The sequence below is a fragment of the Eschrichtius robustus genome, chromosome 11, assembly GCF_028021215.1.
Source record: "Eschrichtius robustus isolate mEscRob2 chromosome 11, mEscRob2.pri, whole genome shotgun sequence".
Taxonomy (NCBI): Eukaryota; Metazoa; Chordata; class Mammalia; order Artiodactyla; family Eschrichtiidae; genus Eschrichtius; species Eschrichtius robustus.
In genome coordinates this window covers 19,420,409-19,442,399 of record NC_090834.1, presented here as the reverse complement: position 1 = coordinate 19,442,399, position 21,991 = coordinate 19,420,409, and the positions used below count along the sequence as shown (strand labels likewise).

Genomic DNA, 21,991 nt, shown 5'->3' with positions numbered 1-21,991 from the left:
GACCTTAGTTTCCGGACCAGGGATCGAACCCATGCCCCCTGCAGTGGAAGTGTGGAGTCCTAACCACTGGCCCACCAGGGAAGCCCCAAGAATGGTTACAGCTTTCTAAAAAGCCCAAGCATAGATTTTACTCTTAAATTATCTTCTTCAACATAAAACAATATTAGTTTTCAAGGAACAGATGTGATAGATCTGTGTTCAATGGGGATCCTATCAGAAATGGTATTTGCCTTATGAAGGATGGGTGGGAAGAAAAACTGTTAAACCAAGAGTAACAAGAATTATCATGAAGCAGTTTAAGTTTTGATAGGAATATACAAAGGCAGCCATTAACCTAGGTATATTTTTCTTTATAATTTTACCTACCCAATTGGATGTCCAAGAGAAACAGCTCCTCCATTGACATTCACTTTTTGGGGATCAATCTCTAGCATTTTAATGTTTGCTAGTACGACCACACTAAAGGCTTCATTTATTTCCCACATTGTAATATCTTCTTTTTTCAATCCTGCATCTTTAAGAACCTAAATTTTTAAAAATATAGATTATGTTCAGATAATTAAGTCAAAACTTATTTTCATTATCTTCTTGAAATTCTGCAATTTTCATTTATATTATTTCCCTTTGATGTAATACATAAATATGGAGTTTCTTAGTTTCCAGGAGGAAGGGCCCTTTTATTTTCTGATTTTAATTTCTCATCTTTTTGTTTTTGTTTTTGTTTTGGGGGCTGCACGGCATGCAGGATCTTAGTTCCCTGACCAAGGATCGAACCCGTGCCCCCTGCAGTGGAAGTGTGGAATCCTACCACACTTGACTGCCAGGGAATGCCCTAATTTCTCATCTTATTGCATTGTAATCAAAGACTTGTTTGCATTATCGTATTTCTATTTTGGAGAGAGAGAAAACTTGATTTTCTTGAACATTCCATGGATAACTGAAAAAAACGTACTCTTTATTTAGGGGTACATAGTTGATACATATTATTAAGATCTACTTTACTGATTATATGTTGCTTAGTTCTAGATTCTTTATCTATCAAATGAAAGAGGTATATTAGTCTCTACTAGTTTTTCATTGCATCCCCTAGAGTTTCTGCTTTATAAAAGTTGCTGTGGGGTTATCTGGGGCACAGTTATTCAGAGCTATCGTATTTTCATTGTAAATGATTTATTTAAAGTCTTATTATATGATCTTTTGTTTTGATAGTTCCTCAGCTATTGCAGAAGGGTGTTTATCTTTAGAAATTTTTTTGTTGTGAGCAACAATAAAATTAACATGAAACTTTTGTTCCTCCTTGCTCTCTTCCTCCAGCAGGCTCAGGTAGCTTTCTAAGCTGTACAGCTCAAACAGCTTCCTCTAGTTCCAACACCATGAGACAAAACATGGTACCTAACTATAGCCACTTTTCTAGCTCTCAGAATCTAGCTGAGAAATGTTTATCACCCTTCCTTTCCAATGTGATGCACATTCACTTTCAGAAGTTGTATAACTGTGTTGCTTTCTGAGATCTGCCACCTCTGGACAGATCATCACTCCCTGTTGTTTCTGATCCTTCTCTATCCTTATTCTCCACTGATTTTTTTTTTTTTTTTTTTTTTTAATCTGGGTGCCACCCTCAGACATTCTCTCTCTCTCTCGGTGAGGCCCTCTACTTCTGAAAGGGAACATTTGCTGGAGTCTTCTGAGATCCCTTAACCCCTAAACCAACACAACACTGTCTCCTTTCCTGGGACCCCTTAGTAACTTCCCGCAAAGACTCAGACTGACAATTGGAGCAGATAGGTCCTCTCCATCTCCAGTTTTACTCTCAGACCAGCTCCCAGGAGTTCCCTTTCAGGATTGAAGACTGCTCCTTCTAGTAATGAATATTTGCTTTGAATTCTAGAACCCTGGACCCTCAGCATTCCCTTCTTTTCTCTGCTGCACCAACTTCCCACTTTGCGGTTGCCATTGCAGGTGTGTGAGTTCCACACAAGGAATTCAATCATGTAGTTTTTATCTGCTCCACTGAAAATATAGTTTGTGGGTTGCCCCTTTACTTTTGTTGTTGTTATCCTTGTTGCTCTCTAATTGTTTTCAGGAAAAGTGAGAAGATTTGAAACTAAGCTACCTCTGTGCTTTGGCAGATGAATAACATGTAAAATCTAAAACATGCAACCTTGGTATAAGCAAAACCAGAAATTGGCACAATGAGTTATGGTCTGTTATTCTGTTCTCACCTTAGGTACAGCATATGCAGGTGCAACTGGAAAATCAACAGGTTCTACAGCAGCATCAGCAAATGCTTTATTAAAAAAAAAAGGTCGTTAAAATCTTTTTACAAGCACCCAAGACTACATCTAACAACTTATACAATATGCAAAAATGCAAGTTTCCTACACCTTTTAGTGTATTTAAATGTATTTGTGCCTTTTCTAAGATTCTGCACTTTACAAGATTATACCAGTCATCTAAGCCATTGACTTTCACAGATAGGGAGTTAGGGGGAACTGCCTCCAGGGACACTGACATTATCTAGAGATATTTTTGGTTGTTGCACAGGTGGAATGCCACTTATTGTAGCATCTAGTGGGTAGAAGCCAAGCTGCTAAACATCTTACAATGCATAGAATAGCCCCCTACAACACAATTATTTGTTGTGAAATGTCAATGGTGCTGAGGTTAAGAAACCATGATCTAAACAAAATGGTATCTGTTTAACTATTTATGAAGAAGGCAAGGCAGATTTTACAGCTAAAAAGTCTTAAGGAGACTGAGGACATGGCAAGACCACACAGTTAATAATAAATGCCAGTACAATTAGATTTTTTGTATCTCTATACTCCTAAGCCCGTATTCTTTTTATTCTACCTGGCTACCTTTCCCCCCAGTGCCAGGGGAAAACAGGTACCCTGTAGTCTCCCACACATCATCCAGGATAGGGAAAGATTTTTAAAAGCTTTCTCTTATACAAAGCAAATCCTAACGAAAATACTGAAGGAGGTTCTATCTCAGTTAAAACATGTACTAGTTAAATTCTGTCACAAAGTACAACCTACAGACAGAAATAGCCAACTTCAATATTACGTATAATATTACTGACGAAGAACCTCAATTTCAGGAAGAATATAGGGGTTTAGGAATAAACAAGTTCAGAACATTTTCTACCTGCTATTCTTGCCAGTGGTTTAACACTGAGCCTCTTGGCTGCATCTGCAGTCATCAGAACCACAGCAGCTGCTCCATCATTCAGTGTGCTGGCATTGGCAGCTGTTACTGTACCTGAAAGTATCAATGAGCATGACGTCAGAACATTCTTTCACATTGAATTCGTTTGGATCAATTTAACACATTTCTACAGAATACTGCCTGGGCTGCTAGATGCATGAAGATATGGATGGAGATAATTCCTGCCCTCAGGAAAATACACATAATTCAATGTGTATGTGTATAACACAATGTCAGTATACCTTTTTATGTTAGATTTTTTTAAAGTATATTTTTACTTATTTGGCTTCGCTGGGTCTTAGTTCCTGCCCCGTGTGGGATCTTCGTTGTGGCATGTGGGATCTAGTTCCCAGACCAGGGATCGAACCCGGGCCCCCAGCATTGGGAGCGTGGAGTCTTAACCACTGGACCACCAGGGATGTCCCCTTATGTTAGTTTTTTGTAACAGTTTATTCAAAGCTACCTCAAAAGGCATGCGTGATGGCACTGGGTAAATGCTGGTTCATAATTCCTCAAAGATAAGGACCACTTCATATTTTTCCTAACACTAAGTCTTTGCTTATTCACAGTAGAGCAGGCACTCATTATATATTTTGCAAATCAGTGTCAAAATCAGATATTTCTTCTTCTCTACAATCACTTGAAAGTTAAATGAATACTAAAAGTCACTAAACTGTACATTTTAAACAGGAGAATTTTATGGTATGCAAATTATATGTCAATTAAGCTGTTTTCTTTTAAATACCAATGAAGACCCTAAAGTAGACTGCTGCTAAAATTATAAAAATATACTTTTGCAATATAAATTTTTTTTTTCTTTTTTTGGCTGAGCTGTGAGGCTTGTGGGATCTTAGTTCCCCGACCAGGGATCAAACCCGTGCCCCCGCTGCGGAAGCATGGAGTCCTAACCACTGGACCATCGGGGAATTCCCTGCAATATAAATTTTTATATGATGCTTTAATAAAAAAGATTGATCCACTCCTACAGTTAGTATTGAGAAATTCAATCAATCAAAAAAGGGAAAAAAGTTATTTCAGATTATTATCGCAGCTGTATACAGCCAATTTTAAAAGCAGAACTGACCTTTTTTCCTCAAAGGATTTAGTAACCTGGGATCCCATTTACACTAACATTCAACATTTATTTGTTGAGAACCAGGCACTAGAGATATAACAATGAAAAACAGCTATCAGCTTAGTCCTCCAGAGGCTTACAGATATTTAACATAATATGTAAACTTGACTTTCATATCACGAAAAACTTTCAAGATGAAGTGCTTACGAAAAACTGTTCTACATCATTCTACAACCTGTTCCAGAGGCTTTATATATTGAAAGTATTAACTGTTTATATGAAATAAATAACTAATAAAAACCTACTGTATAGCACAGGGAACTCTACCTCAGTACTCTGTAATGACCTATACGGGAATAGAATCTAAAAACGAGTGGATGTATGTATATGCATAAATGATTCACTTTGCTGTACTGCAGAAACTAACAACATTGTAAATCAACTACACTCCAATAAAAATTAATAATAAAAAAAAAGTTCAAACACACACAGACACACAAAGAAAATATTAACTGTTAAGCAATTTTAAATATACTTTGGATAAATATCATATGTTTTGTTAACTTCACTTGAGCCTGATACATTGAAAATGTTAAATACCATCTAGTTCTTTTCTAGAATTTTTAAAAATCCTTAGGCAGTTCTAAGACGAGACATGGTATACTGACTCTTTTTTCTTATGCTTCATTTCTCAATACTAACCATTTTCTTTTTGGAAAACCGTCTTCAGCTTTGGAACTCTGCTGAAATCAACACGTTTATATTCTTCATCTTCTTTCACCACTACATCTGGTTTACCTAAGACAAAATCTTTTAAATTAAGTAATCTTAGCAGTGAAGATAATAATTAGTTGCTCAGTAAGAAACGGTACACAAGGTGCCTGGTAGTCTGTGCTTCCCTGTATGCCCACATACCTTAAACCATCCCAAGTAGATTCCACTCAAGAATCTACCATCAATAATTTCTGTTAGTGTCTTAAAGAAGAGTTTATTAAGTAGCCTGATGCAACTTAAATCTTCTGTTCAGCCACATCCCATTCTCCTCTCTCAGCCTCCTTCTATGATCACAGACCTCATTCTTCTAACCCCAGGGGTAGATGTCCAACCTAGGCTGGATAAGTTTTGGTACTCCATCATTCTCATCACAGTAATTATTTCTAGAATCGAAATGTAACCTAAACGAAGTTAATTGAGTCTTTACTGTGGATTCATTTTGCTGCAACTGGTGAGGAGGTCTCTTTCCTTTGTGACTGAGAGCCCTACAGATGTGACCCTGGAGATGGAGGCAGCACCACAGGAAGGCTGAGACAATAAAGAACAAAAGCAGCATGGAAAAGCCGAGACAGCATGCCCTAATGGTACTGACTACCCACTCCCAATCCCTGAAGTTCCCAGAGCTGACTGGTTGCTGCCGTACATCTTTCAGTTCTGGGACGAATCCCCAAGTGGCCTTCTAATAAATCCCCCCTTTTCACTTAGTGTGTTCTCTGTTGCTATATTAGAAAGAATTATATTAGAAATTAAATTAAATTATTTTAGAAACTAAATATTACCTCTGAATTAGCAACATTTCCCTTTATTAACCATAAGCAGCAGTGTCAGCGTCCTCAGTTGAAATTAACAAAGATAAAAATGTACTAAAACTTAAACATAAAATATTTAGCAACACGTAAAATCTACTAAAAATTAAAATCTATCCTTCAACCTTTTACTGTAATTGTGACAGGAACAACTTCATTTCCAAATTTTCCAGCTTCCCATGCTGCTTTACTTCTGGTATAGGAGTTAATAGCATAAGTATCCTGTTCATCTCGTGCAATATTCAGCTTCTTTGCAGTATTTTCAGCACAGTTGCCCTGATAGAAGTTGGAAGTTTTAAAAAACTAATTAACTTTGCATAACATAAAATAGTGGTTAGCAGTTAAATTTATTTTCTTAAAATATACTTCTTTCTGTACTAGGTAATTTTTTTACTCATGTCTCATCGTCAAATACTTGAATTAGCCCAGAAGTTGCTATTTTGAAGACAAATAATTAAACACCTATGGAATCCATTATTTAAAGTTAGAAAATGCCCTATTTCAGTATGGGGCAATTTATTCAACAATTGAGCCAAGTTGATGCAATGAGCTTAGAAAAACATTTTCCTAAAATGAATGGCTCAATCAACATTTATATCCTTCAGTTCAGTTTCTGAGATATATATATTGGACTTTCCTGGTGGTGCAGTGGTTACGAATCCACCTGCCAATGCAGGGGACGTGGGTTTGATCCCTGGTCCAGGAAGATCCCACATGCTGTGGAGCAACTAAGCCCGTGCACCACAAGTACTGAGCCTGCGCCCTAGAGCCTGCGAGCCACAACTACTGAAGACCGCGGACCTAGAGCCTGTGCTCCGCAACAAGAGAAGCCACCACAATGAGAAGCACGCACACTGCAATGAAGAGTAGCCCCCGCTCGCCACAACTAGAGAAAGCCCACGTGCAGCAACAAAGACCCAAAGCAGCCAAAAATAAATAAATAAAATAAAAATAAGTTAAATATATATATATTTTAAATCAAGCAGTATTTTATATACATGGCATTTCTCCATTAAAAAGCAACAATTACCATATGAATTTTATTGTAGACATCAGTTAGCCCATCTTTTACAATCAAATCTTCAAGCTTTATACCACCATATGGTGTTGCTCCTCTGTTCATTACGTAGGGAACATTGGACATGCTCTCCATCCCACCTGCCACCATCACATCCTGCTCAGCAACACACAAAAACCCAATGTCAATTCAAGTAGTACTGTTGACTTCTGAACAACACCAGGATTAGGAACGTCAACGCTCCACACACTTGAAAATCTGTGTATAACTTCACAGTCGGCCCTCCCTATCCATGGTTCTACATCCACAGATTCAACTGTAGTACGTGTTTATTGAAAAAAATTTGCACATTAAGTGGACCCAGGCAGTTCAAATCCATGTTCAAGGGTCAACTGTAGTTGCAAACCCATTATACCCTTCACACAGCTACAACAAACAAGTATTCTACATGGACTTTATTAAACATTTGCTATACAGTCACTATAGGAAGTACCCTCTTGACACTGGTAAAAGGAAATGGTCTGAAACGTGTAATGATAATTAAGATCAGAATCAGACATTAATAAGAATGCCAGGAATCTTTAATGTAGAACCGTCTTCTGAAATTCTTCTAACCTTTCATTTCACTGACACTGCCAAAAACGTAATCTCAGTTCTCGGAAATAATCCTACTTCCTTGATTGTGATCCTCCCAATCAACTCTTCCCAGATAGTTATAGTAATTTTCTACTTGATCATCTGATATGCAGCCTGTCCTTCCACCAAGTGTCATCTACACTCATCTGAGTCATTCTGGCTAGACTGTAAGTCTGGTCATTCCACTCCTTACAGGACTCACCAGCATAGCACATAAGGCCCTTTACAATCTGACTTCTCGTTCCCTTTCCAGTCTCATGCCTGGACCTACACCTGAGGTCATACTGAACCGTTTAAATATCTTTAAAGAGATTTCCCTGGTGGTCCAGTGGTTAAGACTCTGCACTTCCACTGCAGGGGGCACGGGTTCAATCCCTGGTCGGGGTACTAAGATCCCACATGCCGCGCAGTGCAGCCAAAAAGAAAAAAAGAAAATCAAGGTTTTCAAAGATACCGTGCTAATTCACACCACCTCTGCACTTCTGACCTATCCACCAACGTGTAAAACACCTACATTTCCTTTAAAACTAATCAAAACACAGCCACTTCATGCTTTCTCTGACCACGTATTTCTATCCTTTTTTGGAACAGTTTCCCTTCCTTCTTTTGTGTTCCTCAATTACTGTGCATTGCTTTTATTAATAATATTACACTGTACTGTAGCTATATTTATGTGTCAAATCTTCTCACCAAACTAAGCTCCTTTGAGGCCAGAAACCCTTGTCATATCTATTTTTATGTCATTAGTGCCTGGCATATATAGTAGAAGTTAATAAGTATTAATCAACTAACCTGTAATTACAGATTAACAAAAGAAATTCATTTGCATTATAAGGGCTAATTTTTTAAAAATAGTTTAATATAAAACATTAATGTAAATATAAAATTAAAGCCAATATTATATTCTCACAGTCTTTAATCAAGAATAAAGACAAACAGAAGTTCTATACCAAAGAAACCTAAATATTTTGCCTGTTTTCAAATATGGAGAGTCTCAAATAGCTCTCATATAAGTTTTATTCTGTTATCCTGAAATACTGAGTATTTTCTGGGGATGATGGCAATAATAAGTGGCAGATATTAAGTTATCAATTATTCTATAGAATATAATAAAATTGACCATTTTCCAAAATCAGATAATATTCAAAATAAGGCAATTCCTAGTATTCCTCTAAGTCAGATAATTTTATACATGCACAAATGAATCAAAGAACACTAACTGAAAGCATTTGCTAGAGAACCACAAAAAAATCAACTGAGACAAAATTTTCCTTGTCATTCAAACCGTTCTGAAACATCTAAACAATCTCATGACCGTTTAACAAGGGTTTGGTAATACCTGATGTCAGTGTTACCTTGTGTATAGGCAAACAAGCTCTCACAAGCTTTGGAAAATGTGTAACTGGTATAACTTTCATGGAAAGCATTTGAAAATATCAAAATTTTTAAATCTCTGACTCCAAAAATCTCCTCTTAGGAATTTTTCCAAAAGACAGACTTGCACACGATGACATTTTTTAATGCTTTGTTCACCAATCTCCAGTGAACGTCCACATAGTAGATCCTCAACTAATGATGGGCAAAACTAGGATTTGAAATTAGTCTGGCTCCAGACTTTTTGTTCTTAACCACTACACTATACCGCGTAGTACAGTGAATTAACAAGAGTTGATTTAAGTATTTATAAGTACACAAAGATATATGCATAGGGGTACTGTCTGCAGCATTATTTAAAATAGTGAAGAACTGGAGACAATCTAGATGTCCATTCAATAAGGACCCATAAGTATATTACAGTTGTTCAGTTCAACAGAGTACTATCTTATGTGCTGATACAGAATAATCTCCAAGACATTACATGGGGCACAGAGTTTAAGAAACTTCCCCAAAGTTTCTCTGCTCTTAGGTGGCAGAATACACAAAAAAGTGATGAATAAGTCAGAGATTCAAAGTGGGGCAAGAAGAAAGAAGATTGTTCATTTTATACTTTTCTATATCATCTCAGTTTTTAGCATGTGTATCAGGTATCACTCTTTTTTTTCTCTTTGGCTTGCCTTACAACTGGAAACAAAGCAAGGGAGGAGTAACAGCAAGGGTATGCATAATTATGATTCTTGTACATGTAAGAAATAATCTGCAAACACCTCACAACTGATTTTTACCTTTTACCTTGGTGTGTTATAGGCTGGAATGCACTAGACAGGGATAGGGACACCTGTTTTCTAATTTTACCCCTGTAACTAACTGTGTTTGTAGTCCTCTCAACCTCTTCCCTCAACTGAAAAAAAGGCTTGGATCTGGTAAACTCTTAGGTCTACGAGTCCAGGTCTAGCCTCCTAACATCCAGCATATATTTGCTGAGCAGCCTATCTCTTGCTCAGTCTCAGGTAAAGACAAGATCACAATCATCAAGGCCAACAGAAAGCCTGCACAATTTTACAGCTGAACCTGAACATAAGGAACTATAAATTAGTCATCAATTCTGGGCTCAATCAACGATTTGATTCCCAGGGTCAGCACCTTATTCTCATTTATGATAAAAACCCTTCTCATTCTAGCACAGACAAAATTTACAGTGTCTTAAATCAACCAGAATCTCTAAGTAAAGGGGCACCCAAAGACTAAAACGTCCTGGCTGAAAACTACTTTTTAATACTAGACACTTGAGCTATCATTTTGACCTCGACTTCAAATGGAATTGGCAAATCCAGACACTCCTGAGTGTCTGAAACAACACAGCAACTGCACTTATGAGAAAGAATCTCACTTCTAGAGTATGAATATGCTTAGATTTTTAGTGTTTTTTAGCACTGCATATTATTTTAGTTATAAAATGGAAAAGAAGGTACTTCTTACCTGATGTCCACACATAAGATTCTGAGAGGCCATCATGATGGCTTTCATTCCTGAGGCACAAACTTTGTTTACAGTGGTACATGGAGTAGAAATAGGTAAGCCTAAAACCAATATAAATCATACTTTTGAAAAACAAAGATATTCTTCAAATAAACTGTAATAAAATAGAGCATGTTAAACTATAATCTGCAACATCTCTTCTGCCAATATAAGTCTATTATGCATTTAACATTTTATTTAAGCCGAAATGACTTCCATTTTGCCATGTCAAACATTTAAGTGTAAAAGCAAAAATGTAGTCCTAATACCTGCACCCAGTACTGCTTGCCTTGTAGGGGCTTGTCCTTCACCTCCTTGTAGAACATTACCCATGTATGCTTCTTTCACTTCTTCTTTTGGAATCCCTTTTTTAAAAAATCAAAAAGACATTTCCATATTTCATTCAATTTAATAATTAGTAATTACCTAGTAAAGTACATGACATTATATAGCAGGAATGGTTTCTTTTTCTTGTCAGTTTTGAGCTTCATTCGTACAAGGACTTCTTTTCAAGGGAATTCAGAAATGTAGGCATTAATTCGCTTTTAAGTGCTACATATATAGTAAGTGCAAAATAAACATTTGTTCCATTGAATCACTGCCACTCAACACAAAAAGTAAAGCAACTACTAACCTGCCTTTTCAATGGCTTCCTGAATTGCAATGGAACCAAGTTTAGTGGCTGGCAGAGAGGAAAGGCTGCCTAGAAAGGATCCAATGGGTGTTCTTGCAGCACTTACTATGACCACTTCCTGGCAAGACAGAAGATGGTAAAAATTATTATATTTAAATATTTTACCCACATCATCTTTCATAAATGAACAATTCATAGATATATTATCCAAGAAACAGACTTTTTATGAATGACTAATTACCCATCAAAGATGAAAATAATATTAGAACAGCACTAAAATCAGTTCAATGCTGGTACTTTATGATTTAAGACCTAATAGAAAACCTAAGAGAAACCAGTTCTAAAATAGGCATAGACCAGAAGCTTAAGGTTCAATTCTATCCCTTAGTCAAAATTTAAGAAATGATCAGTTTACCCTTGTTAACTGCATAAAAAGCCCTAATTAAAGGGCTTCCTTACTGAAGGGAAACTCTGGTCTAGGGTCAAGACCTGTATGTTAGTGGGGGCCATACCACTTAAGTAGGACACAGCCAGAGCCATAATTTCTTAAACTATTAATAAGACAATATAAAATTTAAGAAAAAGTAAATAAAAGCTCTCTTAAATATTGCAAAACACTATTTTAACAATTCTCTCCTTACGCTTGTCTTCTACATGCTCTTAGATAAATACATACATACATGCATACATAAATCCTCATAGATAATAAGAGAACCATTCCCTAGATTCTGGTCGAGGCTATTACTAAGTCTTTTTAGGAACCGTTATGAAACAAAAGGAGGACCCCTCAGGAAGCACTAGGTGACCAGGTGATGGTCCTTCCTGTCTAATCCCCAGTCTCCTTCAGCCCCTTTCTTCTAGTATCTTCCATGCGGCCTCTGCAATGTACCAACACAATATAATGGGGGTCCCCAAAAGTAAAGGAAGAACATTGCCTAGTTTTAGAGAAGGTTGTTTACCATAGACAATGATTGGGGAAGAAGCAGAAATTATGCAGGGCGCTAGACTGAAATTTTTTATGGTAATTTGGGAGTTTGACTTAATATTTCAATAATTAGCTATTCCTAACCACTGAATCATCCCAAGCTGACCCTCATCTATACATGCTTTAGAATATGCATTTTTAATAGACTACATTTCCTTTAAATTCTTGAAATTTTAAAGCACAATTTAAATTTATACTTACATTCAAAGTGGGTTTTGATACATAACTTCGTTCCACATATCCTATTTCCTGTAATATAAATATTTGTTATGACGTAAAAAATATTAATCTACATCACTTTATACTTCTCAGTAACAGGATTATGGTAATTTCTTTTTGCTGCATTATACTTTAATTTCCAAATTTTCCTGTTTGCATATATCACTGTTACAATTTTTAAAATTACTACTTTTGTAATATTCTCGTCTGATTAACTGTTCATTGGAAATGTATGTTTTAACTTCTGATGAATTTATCATCTTAAAATTTCTAAGCCTTTTTAAGTATAAGCTTTATAAAATATAATTTTAAGTTAAATCTAAGTTCTAAATTAAGTAAGCCCAAATTGGGCTGCTGCTTATATAACCTACTTACACTGAAGGATTCTAGCATATTATCTGTGACCCAACTCTGAATTAAAATTTCCTACTTGTAGTAAACATGCCAGTCATTGCCTCTCCAGCTACACCCCTTTCTCCAAAGGGTCTGGAAGGGACAGCCCTAAGTACCTACAAGGTGATTCCCATCCTCCTCCCACTGGCCAGAGCTGACAGGACCAAAAATGGAATGGACTTTGAACCAAGCTAGCACTCTGAGAGACCCGATCAACTGGATGATGATGGGCACTTGAAGTGAAAGGCCCAAGGGGCTGGAGTTAGTCAGCAACACCATGTAAAAGCAGAGGTTACAGCAAAGAGAAAAGCCACAAGTAAGCAGAGAAGCAAAGGAATGGAACATACACACTCAGAAAAGGAAGAAAAGACCATGCCGCACTACAAGAGACAAAAGATAACATAGTTAGTGATTTTCTAGTTAGGGTTCCAGCAAGGCCAGCTTTACTTTATTTCCTAACCTTGGATGTCCAAGAGCTTGCCTATTGTATATCTTCAAAAAAGCCCCTTTCTACTTAGCTAGTGTGAAATGGGATGTTGTTCCTTGCAATCAAAGGGCCTTTTCTAAACCACTTTAAAGTCTCTGGTTCTGTTTAGCTGAAGGTTCCCTGGTTTCTCCACTTTGCCCTGGATCCCATTCCAGTTGCCTTTTCAAAGATGCCACATCTTCCGTTATCCCTTCCCTCGCCCCAACATCATTCATCCCCTTTACTCCTGGATTATTCCGTAAGCACAGTAATAGGCTTCCTCCCACCTGAAAGAATTAAAAACAAACTTCTCTTAACCCAGACTCCCATTGAGCTTTCACCTCATTTCTTAGCTCCTCTGTACAAGAGAAGTTCTCCAACAAGTTACCATTTGTTTCCTTGTCCTCACCTCCTACTTACTGTTCAACCCCACCAAATCTGGCTTTTATCTATCCTACTGTTGGCTCTGAGCAAGATCAACAATGTCTGGATAGCAAAATCCAATAAAGATTTCACTATACTCATCTCATCCTCTCAGCAACCTGGGACTCACTTTTCTTCTTGGGGAAACACGCACAGTGGTTAAGAGCCTGGGCTTACTAGCTGAGTATTCTTGAGCATTAAGTTTTCTAAAATACTCTCCACAAGTTGTTGTGAGAATGAAATGAGGTAATATGTGTAAACCACTACACAAACCCTCCCTTTTCTTGGCTTCCATTTTAACACAATCTTATAGTCTCCCTCTTATCTCTCTAGTTATTTTTCTCAGTCTTTTTTGCTGTTTCATCCTCCCCTTCCCAATCTCTAAGTGCTGGAATGTCCCAGGGCTTTGTTCCAGGCCCCTTTTAATTTTCCATCTTCACTGTCTCCTTAATCATATCTAGCCCCACAGCTTTAAACAGCAATTATGTCCTGGTGATTTCCAAATTTCTATCTCCAGCCTTGACCTCCAGACTCATATATCCAAGTGCCAACTTGATAGCCTGAATTTAACGTCCAACTCATGTCTCTCAATTTCCACCCTAGAACACCAGTTGTTTTTTTTTTTTTTTAATGGTGGGAATGTGGTTTATTAAGCTGTGCCTTAGTACAGGCTCTGAGGTTTGCCCATGGTGCTTTTAATGTACAAAATGTTCTGCCAATTTTTCTTTTTTTTTTTTTTATAAATTTATTTATTTATTTTTGGCTGCATTGGGTCTTGGTTGCTGCACGCGGGTTTTCTCTAGTTGCGGCGAGCAGGGGCTACTCTTCGTTGCGGTGCGCGTGCTTCTCATCGCAGTGGCTTCTCTTGTTGTGGAGCATGGGCTCTAGGCGCGCAGGCTTCAGTAGTTGTGGCGCACAGGCTTAGCTGCTCTGCAGCATGTGGGATCTTCCAGGACCAGGGCTCAAACCAGTGTCCCCTGCATTGGCAGGCGGATTCTTAACCACTGTGCCACCAGGGAAGTCCCTCCCCTCTTGTTTTAAGACCCAGTGTGAGGGTCTGTCCAGCCACACCTGCCTGGAGCAGGGGGTCTGAACTACCCGGGCACTTCAGTGCCGCAAGTGCCTGGCCATCTCAGGCTCAACCAGAGCCTGAAGGGAGGAGACGGACACAGGGACGCTGAGGGCTGGGTGGGATGAGAATGGTGCCAACCTGGCAGTGTCCAAGAAGCGTTTGTCCTTCTGAGGGTCACAGTTCTTCAGGCTGATCTGAAGCTCCACCATCTCCAAAAACTTCCGGGCCTTGCGCTGGCTCCCATGCAGGACTTCCCATACCGCCTCGTAGAGGGTGTCACGGGAGACTTTGCTGCTCATGGTGCCTCACGCCGTGATAAACCGGAAAAGTAGAACACTAGTTTCTTTCCAGCATTTCCCTCAAGGCATCACGTCACAATCTGCCCAGGTGCTAAGCCAAAATCTTAGGACTCACCCTCCATCTCTGCCTAATACCTAGAGATACTCTATCACAGGTACTGTCGATACTGAGTCTAAAATATACCTAAATTCTTCCACTTTGCTTCATCTGCACTACTGCCACCTAGTCCCAGCCACCATCTCTTGCTACTGTAACAGCCTTTTACTTCATTTCCTGCATCCCCAACTTCCCTTCTTCAGTCCATCCGGTTTTTAAAACGTAAATCAGGGAGTTCCCTGGTGGTCCGATGGTTAGGAGTTGGTGCTTTCACTGCAGTGGCCCAGGTTCAATCCTTGGTGGGGAACTGAGATCCCACAAGCTGCATGGCGCGGCCAAAAAAAACACAAAAAAACAAAAACAACCCCCCCCACACACACACACACAAATGTAAATCAGATCACATCGCTCCCCTGATTAAAATCCTTTGATGGCTTTCCATTGTTCTTGGAATGATATCCACAGTCTTTCCCTTATCCTACAAGTTCCTGGCTCCTGGAACTGGAGCTCCTGATGATCTGGATGGTATGATCTGGCTCCTCATGTTCTTTCCTTTTTTTGTCTTCTTTTCTAATGTTCTTTCCAAACTCATGCCACTCTTGCTCTGTGCCAGCCACACCAGCCTCCTCTTTGTTCTGAACCCATTCCCACCTCAAGCTCTTTGCAGTGTGCCTCTGCCAGTAACAGCCTTTCCCCAGCTTGCCTTGGCTGATTCATTTTTGTTCTTCAAGTCTCAGCTCAAATGATACAACCCCAGAGTGCTTCTCCCTGCCTATTTAAAGTTGGCTTCTGTTTCAACATGATTATTTCCTTCAAAGCACCTCTCACACTGTGTAAATACAGGGTTCACATATATAATCTCTCTCTCTCCATATAATGCAAGCTTCTGAGAGCAGTCCTGTCTTTCCCCCTTCCCTTCCTCCTCCTTTCTCATTCACTGCTACATCCTTGTCACTTGGCATAGTGCCTAGAGCTCATTAAATATCCCAGGAATGACAAAATTATAGTAGGATCAAGACACTGAACATAATGTGTGATAAATATGTGATAAATGAACACAACTAGTTAAGTTTTATTTGCATATCACAATCATCTTTCAAGGACAGCTCAGCTGCCCCAAGAACTCTAGAGACCACCCTTGACAATGCAGGCAGAGGTAGACACTCCAGTCTTAGCTTCTGCAGCACACTGTGCACACTCTATTTGTCCCAAACACATAATTCTGTGACCCTTACTGGCCTGTCTCCCCACTAGACTGTAAGTTTCAAGAAGAGACTGATTTTATTTATTTTTTATCCCAATGATGGCAAGAAACGCTAAACAAATGAACAAAGTCTGGTGCTTACTAGCAGCTCTGAAAAACATTTCAGGTAGGGTAAATATATTCTGAAGCCAACAAAATGGGATAATGAGCTACAGAGTGAGGGCCTATTTTACATGGGATGTTCCACAGAGGGCTCTCTGGAGATGTCACTGGAGCTGAGAAACTGAATATTAAAGAGTCAGCCTGGGGGGACTTCCCTGGTGGCGCAGTGGTTAAGAATCCGCCTGCCAATGCAGGAGACATGGGTTCAATCCCTGGTCCAGGAAGATCCCACATGCCGCGCAGCTACTAAGCCCATGTGCCACAACTACTGAGCCTGCGCTCTAGAGCCCGCGAGCCACAACTAACTGAACCTGCGTGCTGCAACTACTGAAGCCCACGCACCTAGAGCCCATGCTCCGCAACAAGAGAAACCACAGCAATAAGAAGCCCACGCACCGCAACGAAGAGAAGCCCCCGCTTGCTGCAACTAGAGAAAGCCCACGTGCAGCCACGAAGGCACAACACAGCCAAAATAAATAAATTTAAAAAAAAAAAAAAAAAAAAAGAGTCAGCCTGGGGAAGATCTAGGGAAAAGAGCATTTGATGCATTGGGAAGAACTAGGACAAAGGTCTTGAATTAGAAACAAACTTGGCACATGCTAAGTATAGAAAGTGGAACAGTATAGTGGGAGCCACATACTCAGGAGAACACAGTTTGAGCTGAGACTAAAGAAGCAAGCAGGGACCAAAGAGGCCATGAGAAGGACTCTGGATTCTAGTCTGTGCAATGAGAAGCCACTGAAGGCTTTTCTATTATAAAAAGACCGCTCTGGCTAAAGTACAGAGAACTGATTGTAGGAGCAGGAGTAGAAAAAGGGAAGAAGACCAGGCAAGAGCTCATGTGGCTAGTGCTAGGGAGGTCACAAGAGGGGTGGATACAAACAGATGTATATGGAATATGTTTTAGATATAGAACCAGCCAATGGGTGGATAATTAGTATTCTTATTTTACAGGTAAGGAAACTAAAGCACAGGCAGGTCAAGTAACCTGCCCAGAGTCACAGAGCCAATATGGGGCAGAGCTGGGATTTCAAATCCAAGCAGTCTCACTCTATTATACATATATATAGTTTACATATTATACATATATATACATATTATATATTATGCATATTATATATTTGTTATACATATTATATATTTTATTTAAAATAGTAATAAAATTTAGGAAGCTGAGGCAACTGCTCTTTCCAAAGTACTGCGTAATTTTTGAGTAACTAATGATTTGCTTATGATATTCTTCACTAATCAAGCGTGTCATCAGTGATACTAATTTTTCATTATTTCTGTTCACAGGACACAAATTCATGAGAACTATCCATATGCCAAAATAACTGTAAAAATCAGTAAAATGAATTAGAAATTGAGCCATTATCAAGGAAACATTTTGAGAAAACAGATTAATCATTTAAAAAATTTTTCAACTTCTTAGAGGATTTAGCAGTTAGTACTCAAAATACCTTGTGTTTATGCATATTATTGTCTGTATGAGGAAGCAAAGTTCCCTTACATAAAACTGATATCCAAATCTGTATTTCTTCAGGTCTTTATAAAGTTCTCCAAGTATTAAAGTTATGCTAATTTCAATCAACACTTTCCATTTTATGTATATGTTCATTTTATGTATTTCATTTATATAATTCCTTTGTTAAAATCTTATATAAACACTGTTATATTAAATTTTTACATTGTTGAATGCTCCCTCTGTTATGGGTTGAATTGTGTGCCCCACCCAAAAGAAGTCCTAACCCCCAGGACCTTAGAATGTAACTTTATTTGTAAACGTGGTCCTTACAGAAGTAATCAAGTCAAAATAAGTTCATTAGGGTGGGCCCTAATCCAATATGACTGATGTCCTTATAAGAAGGGGAAATTTGAACACAGAGACAGCCGCAGGGAAGGGAAGACAAGACACAGGGAGATTGCCATGTGCAGATGGAGGACTGGAGTGATGCATCTACAAACCAAGGGACTCAGATTGCCAGCAAACCACAAGAAGCTCCGAAGAGGCAAGGAAGGATTTCCCTACAGGATTCAGCAGGGTCCTGCCAACACTTGATTTCGGACTTTCTAGCCTCCAGAACTGTGCAACATTTCTGTTGTTTTAAGCTGCCCAATATGTGGTATTTTCTTACAATGGCCCAAGGAAACTAATACACCCTCCTTCTTGGAAATCTCCCCTCCCCTGGCTTTCAGGTGACACTACATTCCTCTGGTTTTCTTCCACAACACCATCCTCTCTTTTCATTCACCTTCACGGGTTCCCACTTGTTCTGCCTGTCCTGAAATACTGTGTCTCCCAAAGGCCCTGTACAAAGCCCTCTTCTCTCCTCTGTCTACACACTTGCTGTAGCTGGGCTCATCAATGCCTGTGGACCTCCTCTCTCAGCCACTCACAGCCAATCAGTCATTAAGTTCAACAGATTCTATCTCCATGCTATCTCTTGAATCTACCCATTTCTCTCTGTTTTTACTGCCAATCAGATCACTATCACCACTTACTTGCTTACCAAAACATTCTGTTCTTTTTTTCTGTATAAGAAAGGCCTGAGAACTGAGGTTCAAAACTCCGAAGGGTGAAAGGGAATGGGAAGGGAATGCAAAAACCATGAGTATCCAACCAGGATACCATGAGGATTCAACCAGGAAAATAAAAACCATTCTACGTGAAACAGAATTTAATGCAGAGAATTAAATGCACAGGTGAGGGGCTTCCCTGGTGGCACAGTGGTTAAGAATCCACCTGCCAATGAAGGGGACACAGGCTGGATCCCTGGTCTGCGAAGATCCCACATGCCGCGGAGCAACTAAGCCTGTGAGCCACAACTACTGAGCCTGCGCTCTAAAGCCCGCGAGCCACAACTACTGAAGCCCACATGCCTGGAGCCCGTGCTCCACAACAATAGAAGCCACCGCAATGAGAAGCCCACGCACTGCAACGAAGAGTAGCCCCCGCTCGACACAACTAGAGAAAGCCCACGCGCAGCAACGAGGACCCAACACAGCCATAAATAAATAAATAAATAAATAAATAAATAAATAAATAAATTTTAAAATAAATAAATAAATGTACAGGTGACAGAAGAGCTGAGAACAGGAGACAGCAGCACAGAGATTAGCAACAGGAAGCCACTAGCATGCTCAGGCTGTTAAGACAAAGGGAAGAAGCAGGGTTACCAAAGCCAAGGGGTCAGGGTCACCTGGCAGAAGCAAGAACCAAAGGACTGGCAGACATTGTCAGAAACACAATCTAAGGCAGAGAGAGGAAAAAAATAATTATCCTGACTTCTCCCTTCTTATCTCCCAATCTTCCACCAGTTTCTGAACCCAGCCAGAAGCCAGATGATGCTGGCACCTGCACGGGTCGGCCTCACAGCAATATAGAAAGAGAAGAGGAGATGAATCTGGGAACAAATAGGCTCAGGACTGGCACAATGCAGGATTTTTTTTTTTTTAAGTCTGAGTATTAAAGGAAAATTATCTTGGTTCAGAATAGCAAGACAGGACTTTAACAGAGGGAATGGTCAAAAGTGTCAAATATAGTATAAAGAAAAGTCAAGAAGAAGAAGAAAAAATACAGGAAAAGAAAATCACTGGTATTCTTCTGTTGAGCAGTACAGAAATCTAACTGCAGAGGTTTAAAGAGAAATGGATGTAAACGAAGGTGACGAGGAGGACTACTCTTTTGACCATAAGAAAAAAGCAATTCCAGCTGGAAAGCAACAAGCTCTGATAAAGTCCATAAAGGTTTCTTGACCGTAAGGGAGACCTGTGTGTATTTGAAGGCAAAAGAGAAAAAGCCAGTTTAATGGGTTAGAGATCAAGTTCCATTCCACAAAATGGCACTGAATATTGAAAACCTGTTAAAACAAACAGATTTCCATGGTTCATTAAATGACCACTTAATTCAAGTAACAACCAATACAACTAATTCCTAGAGTTCAATTAAATGAACACCACAAATCATATGCTACATAACCTACAACTTCATTTTTCTCATCAGCAACAATTGTGTTTGATTTTAAGCTCCTAGTTAAACTATAAATTAAGAGGGTTCTGCACTTGGTTTATGTTTTGTTTTTTACAAAATTAGAGTACTTATTTCACCTAATTCACTAGTAAATGTTGGTTGAAACTCAGGATGACCCAAGTACATTTTTGTGATTTCCGACACACTAACAAATATGTTAAGAACTCATGTTTCCTGGAAACCCACTCCTCCTGACTCTTCCTTTTCCCTTGGCTCCCACCCTCACTCTGCATTTGTCAAGTTCTACACTTATTCTTTCACGATCTCTTGCACAGCGCTCCTCCCTTTCAGCTCCTACTGCCAGCACACCAGTCAAGTTACATCACACCTAACAGACAATAGTTTTTTCCCCACTTCAATGCTCCTATACCTGTAATTATGACAAGAGCAAAAATATCAACGGTCCTCGCTGACTTAAGTCAAATCCAAACTCTTACAATATGACTGGATTTCAAACTTTATTGCTCCAAACAAACTGGAAAAGTCACGTTTCACCAACCACACCCTGAACTTCTCTACCTACTCCTTAGCTTTTGCCAGACCCTAAACATGTGGTGCAAGCTAGCTTGCTTTGACGTACGGAAATTAGTAGATTCCTTCAAGGCTGTCGCTCCTGTGTTCCCTAAACACAACAGCCAGAGGAGAAACACGGCTCTGGACGCCCTTAATACGTAAGCATTACTCATCAAGAAAGTGAGTAGCCATTTATTTTCCCTGACAGGTTTGAAGTTGCTCCGAGTCGGTACATCTTTTTATTATCACCCTGTAAGCCCATAATGATTACCTATTGCATGAAATCAAAATCTCTTGACAATACCGCTCACAAACATGTTTTAAAGAAAAGCTCGAAAACAGTTTTACGGGCCTTCCCTACCCGTCGGGCAAGGTCAGAACCAAGCCCGCGCCTTTCTGCCTGTCAAATTAGCTGCCCCATTTGACACACTAGAAAGCAATTATCACGATCCGGGAGAGCCCCTGAGAACGGAAATGCCCTGTACGAGCCGGCAAGTCTGAGCGCGTGGCTTTCGGGGCGTGGGTCCCGCCGGGGACTTCCTCAGGCCTGCACTTAGGGCTCCTTCCGGCCGCGAGGCCGCAGGCAGAAGACTTCCGAGGCGAGTCCCGAGTCCCAGTCGCTCTCACCTGCATCCGCCCCCGAAGCAGGGGGCTGCGCCCGCGGGCGCCAACGCGCAGAAGGGCCGCCAGCACAGCCATGGTGGCCGAGCGCGGAGCGGACAGTTACCAGCGGAGAGAAGGGATCGCCAAAGGCGGGTCCCTGACTCCGCTTCACCCGCCGACCCGGCCGCCTCCTCCAATAGCAGCCTCGGGCCGCGACGGCCGGCGGCCATTGGCCAGCAGCAGAGGAGGGGCGGGGCGGAGCCTGGCGCTGGGACGCCCGAGCGGCGCGTGGCAGGAGGCGCTGGCTTAGAAGCCAGCTGATAAGGTGCCAGGTCCCCTTTCCACTACTTCTGACCTTCTGAGACCAGTGGTTTATGTGTAACCTGGGCCTTTTCTGTTCACTGGGCCAGCTTCTCTCACTTAATACCCAGAAAGCACAAAGGAAATTCATGAAAATATTTTCAAGCAATCCAGTTA

At 39.9% G+C, this 21,991-nt stretch overlaps 1 protein-coding gene across 4 annotated transcripts in view; it reads right to left on the bottom strand.

Annotated features, from left to right (window-relative positions):
• Positions 1-21,690, bottom strand: part of ACAT1 (acetyl-CoA acetyltransferase 1) — a 28,761-nt gene extending 7,071 nt beyond the window's left edge. The window contains exons 1-11 of one of the 4 annotated variants that reach the window (XM_068556753.1): positions 21,539-21,688; positions 12,235-12,282; positions 11,049-11,166; positions 10,684-10,779; positions 10,376-10,476; positions 6,896-7,039; positions 5,991-6,141; positions 4,988-5,095; positions 3,151-3,264; positions 2,223-2,287; positions 367-524 (exon numbers count right to left, since the gene is read on the bottom strand). In XM_068556753.1, coding sequence (XP_068412854.1) covers positions 367-524; positions 2,223-2,287; positions 3,151-3,264; positions 4,988-5,095; positions 5,991-6,141; positions 6,896-7,039; positions 10,376-10,476; positions 10,684-10,779; positions 11,049-11,166; positions 12,235-12,282; positions 21,539-21,610 — 1,175 coding nt within the window. In that variant the 5' untranslated portion in view covers positions 21,611-21,688. Of the gene's footprint in view, positions 1-366; positions 525-2,222; positions 2,288-3,150; positions 3,265-4,987; positions 5,096-5,990; positions 6,142-6,895; positions 7,040-10,375; positions 10,477-10,683; positions 10,780-11,048; positions 11,167-12,234; positions 12,283-21,538 lie in introns of all 4 variants that reach the window. The other 3 variants (XM_068556754.1, XM_068556755.1, XM_068556756.1) reach the window with 3 other exon arrangements.
• Positions 21,691-21,991: the final 301 nt, after the last annotated feature.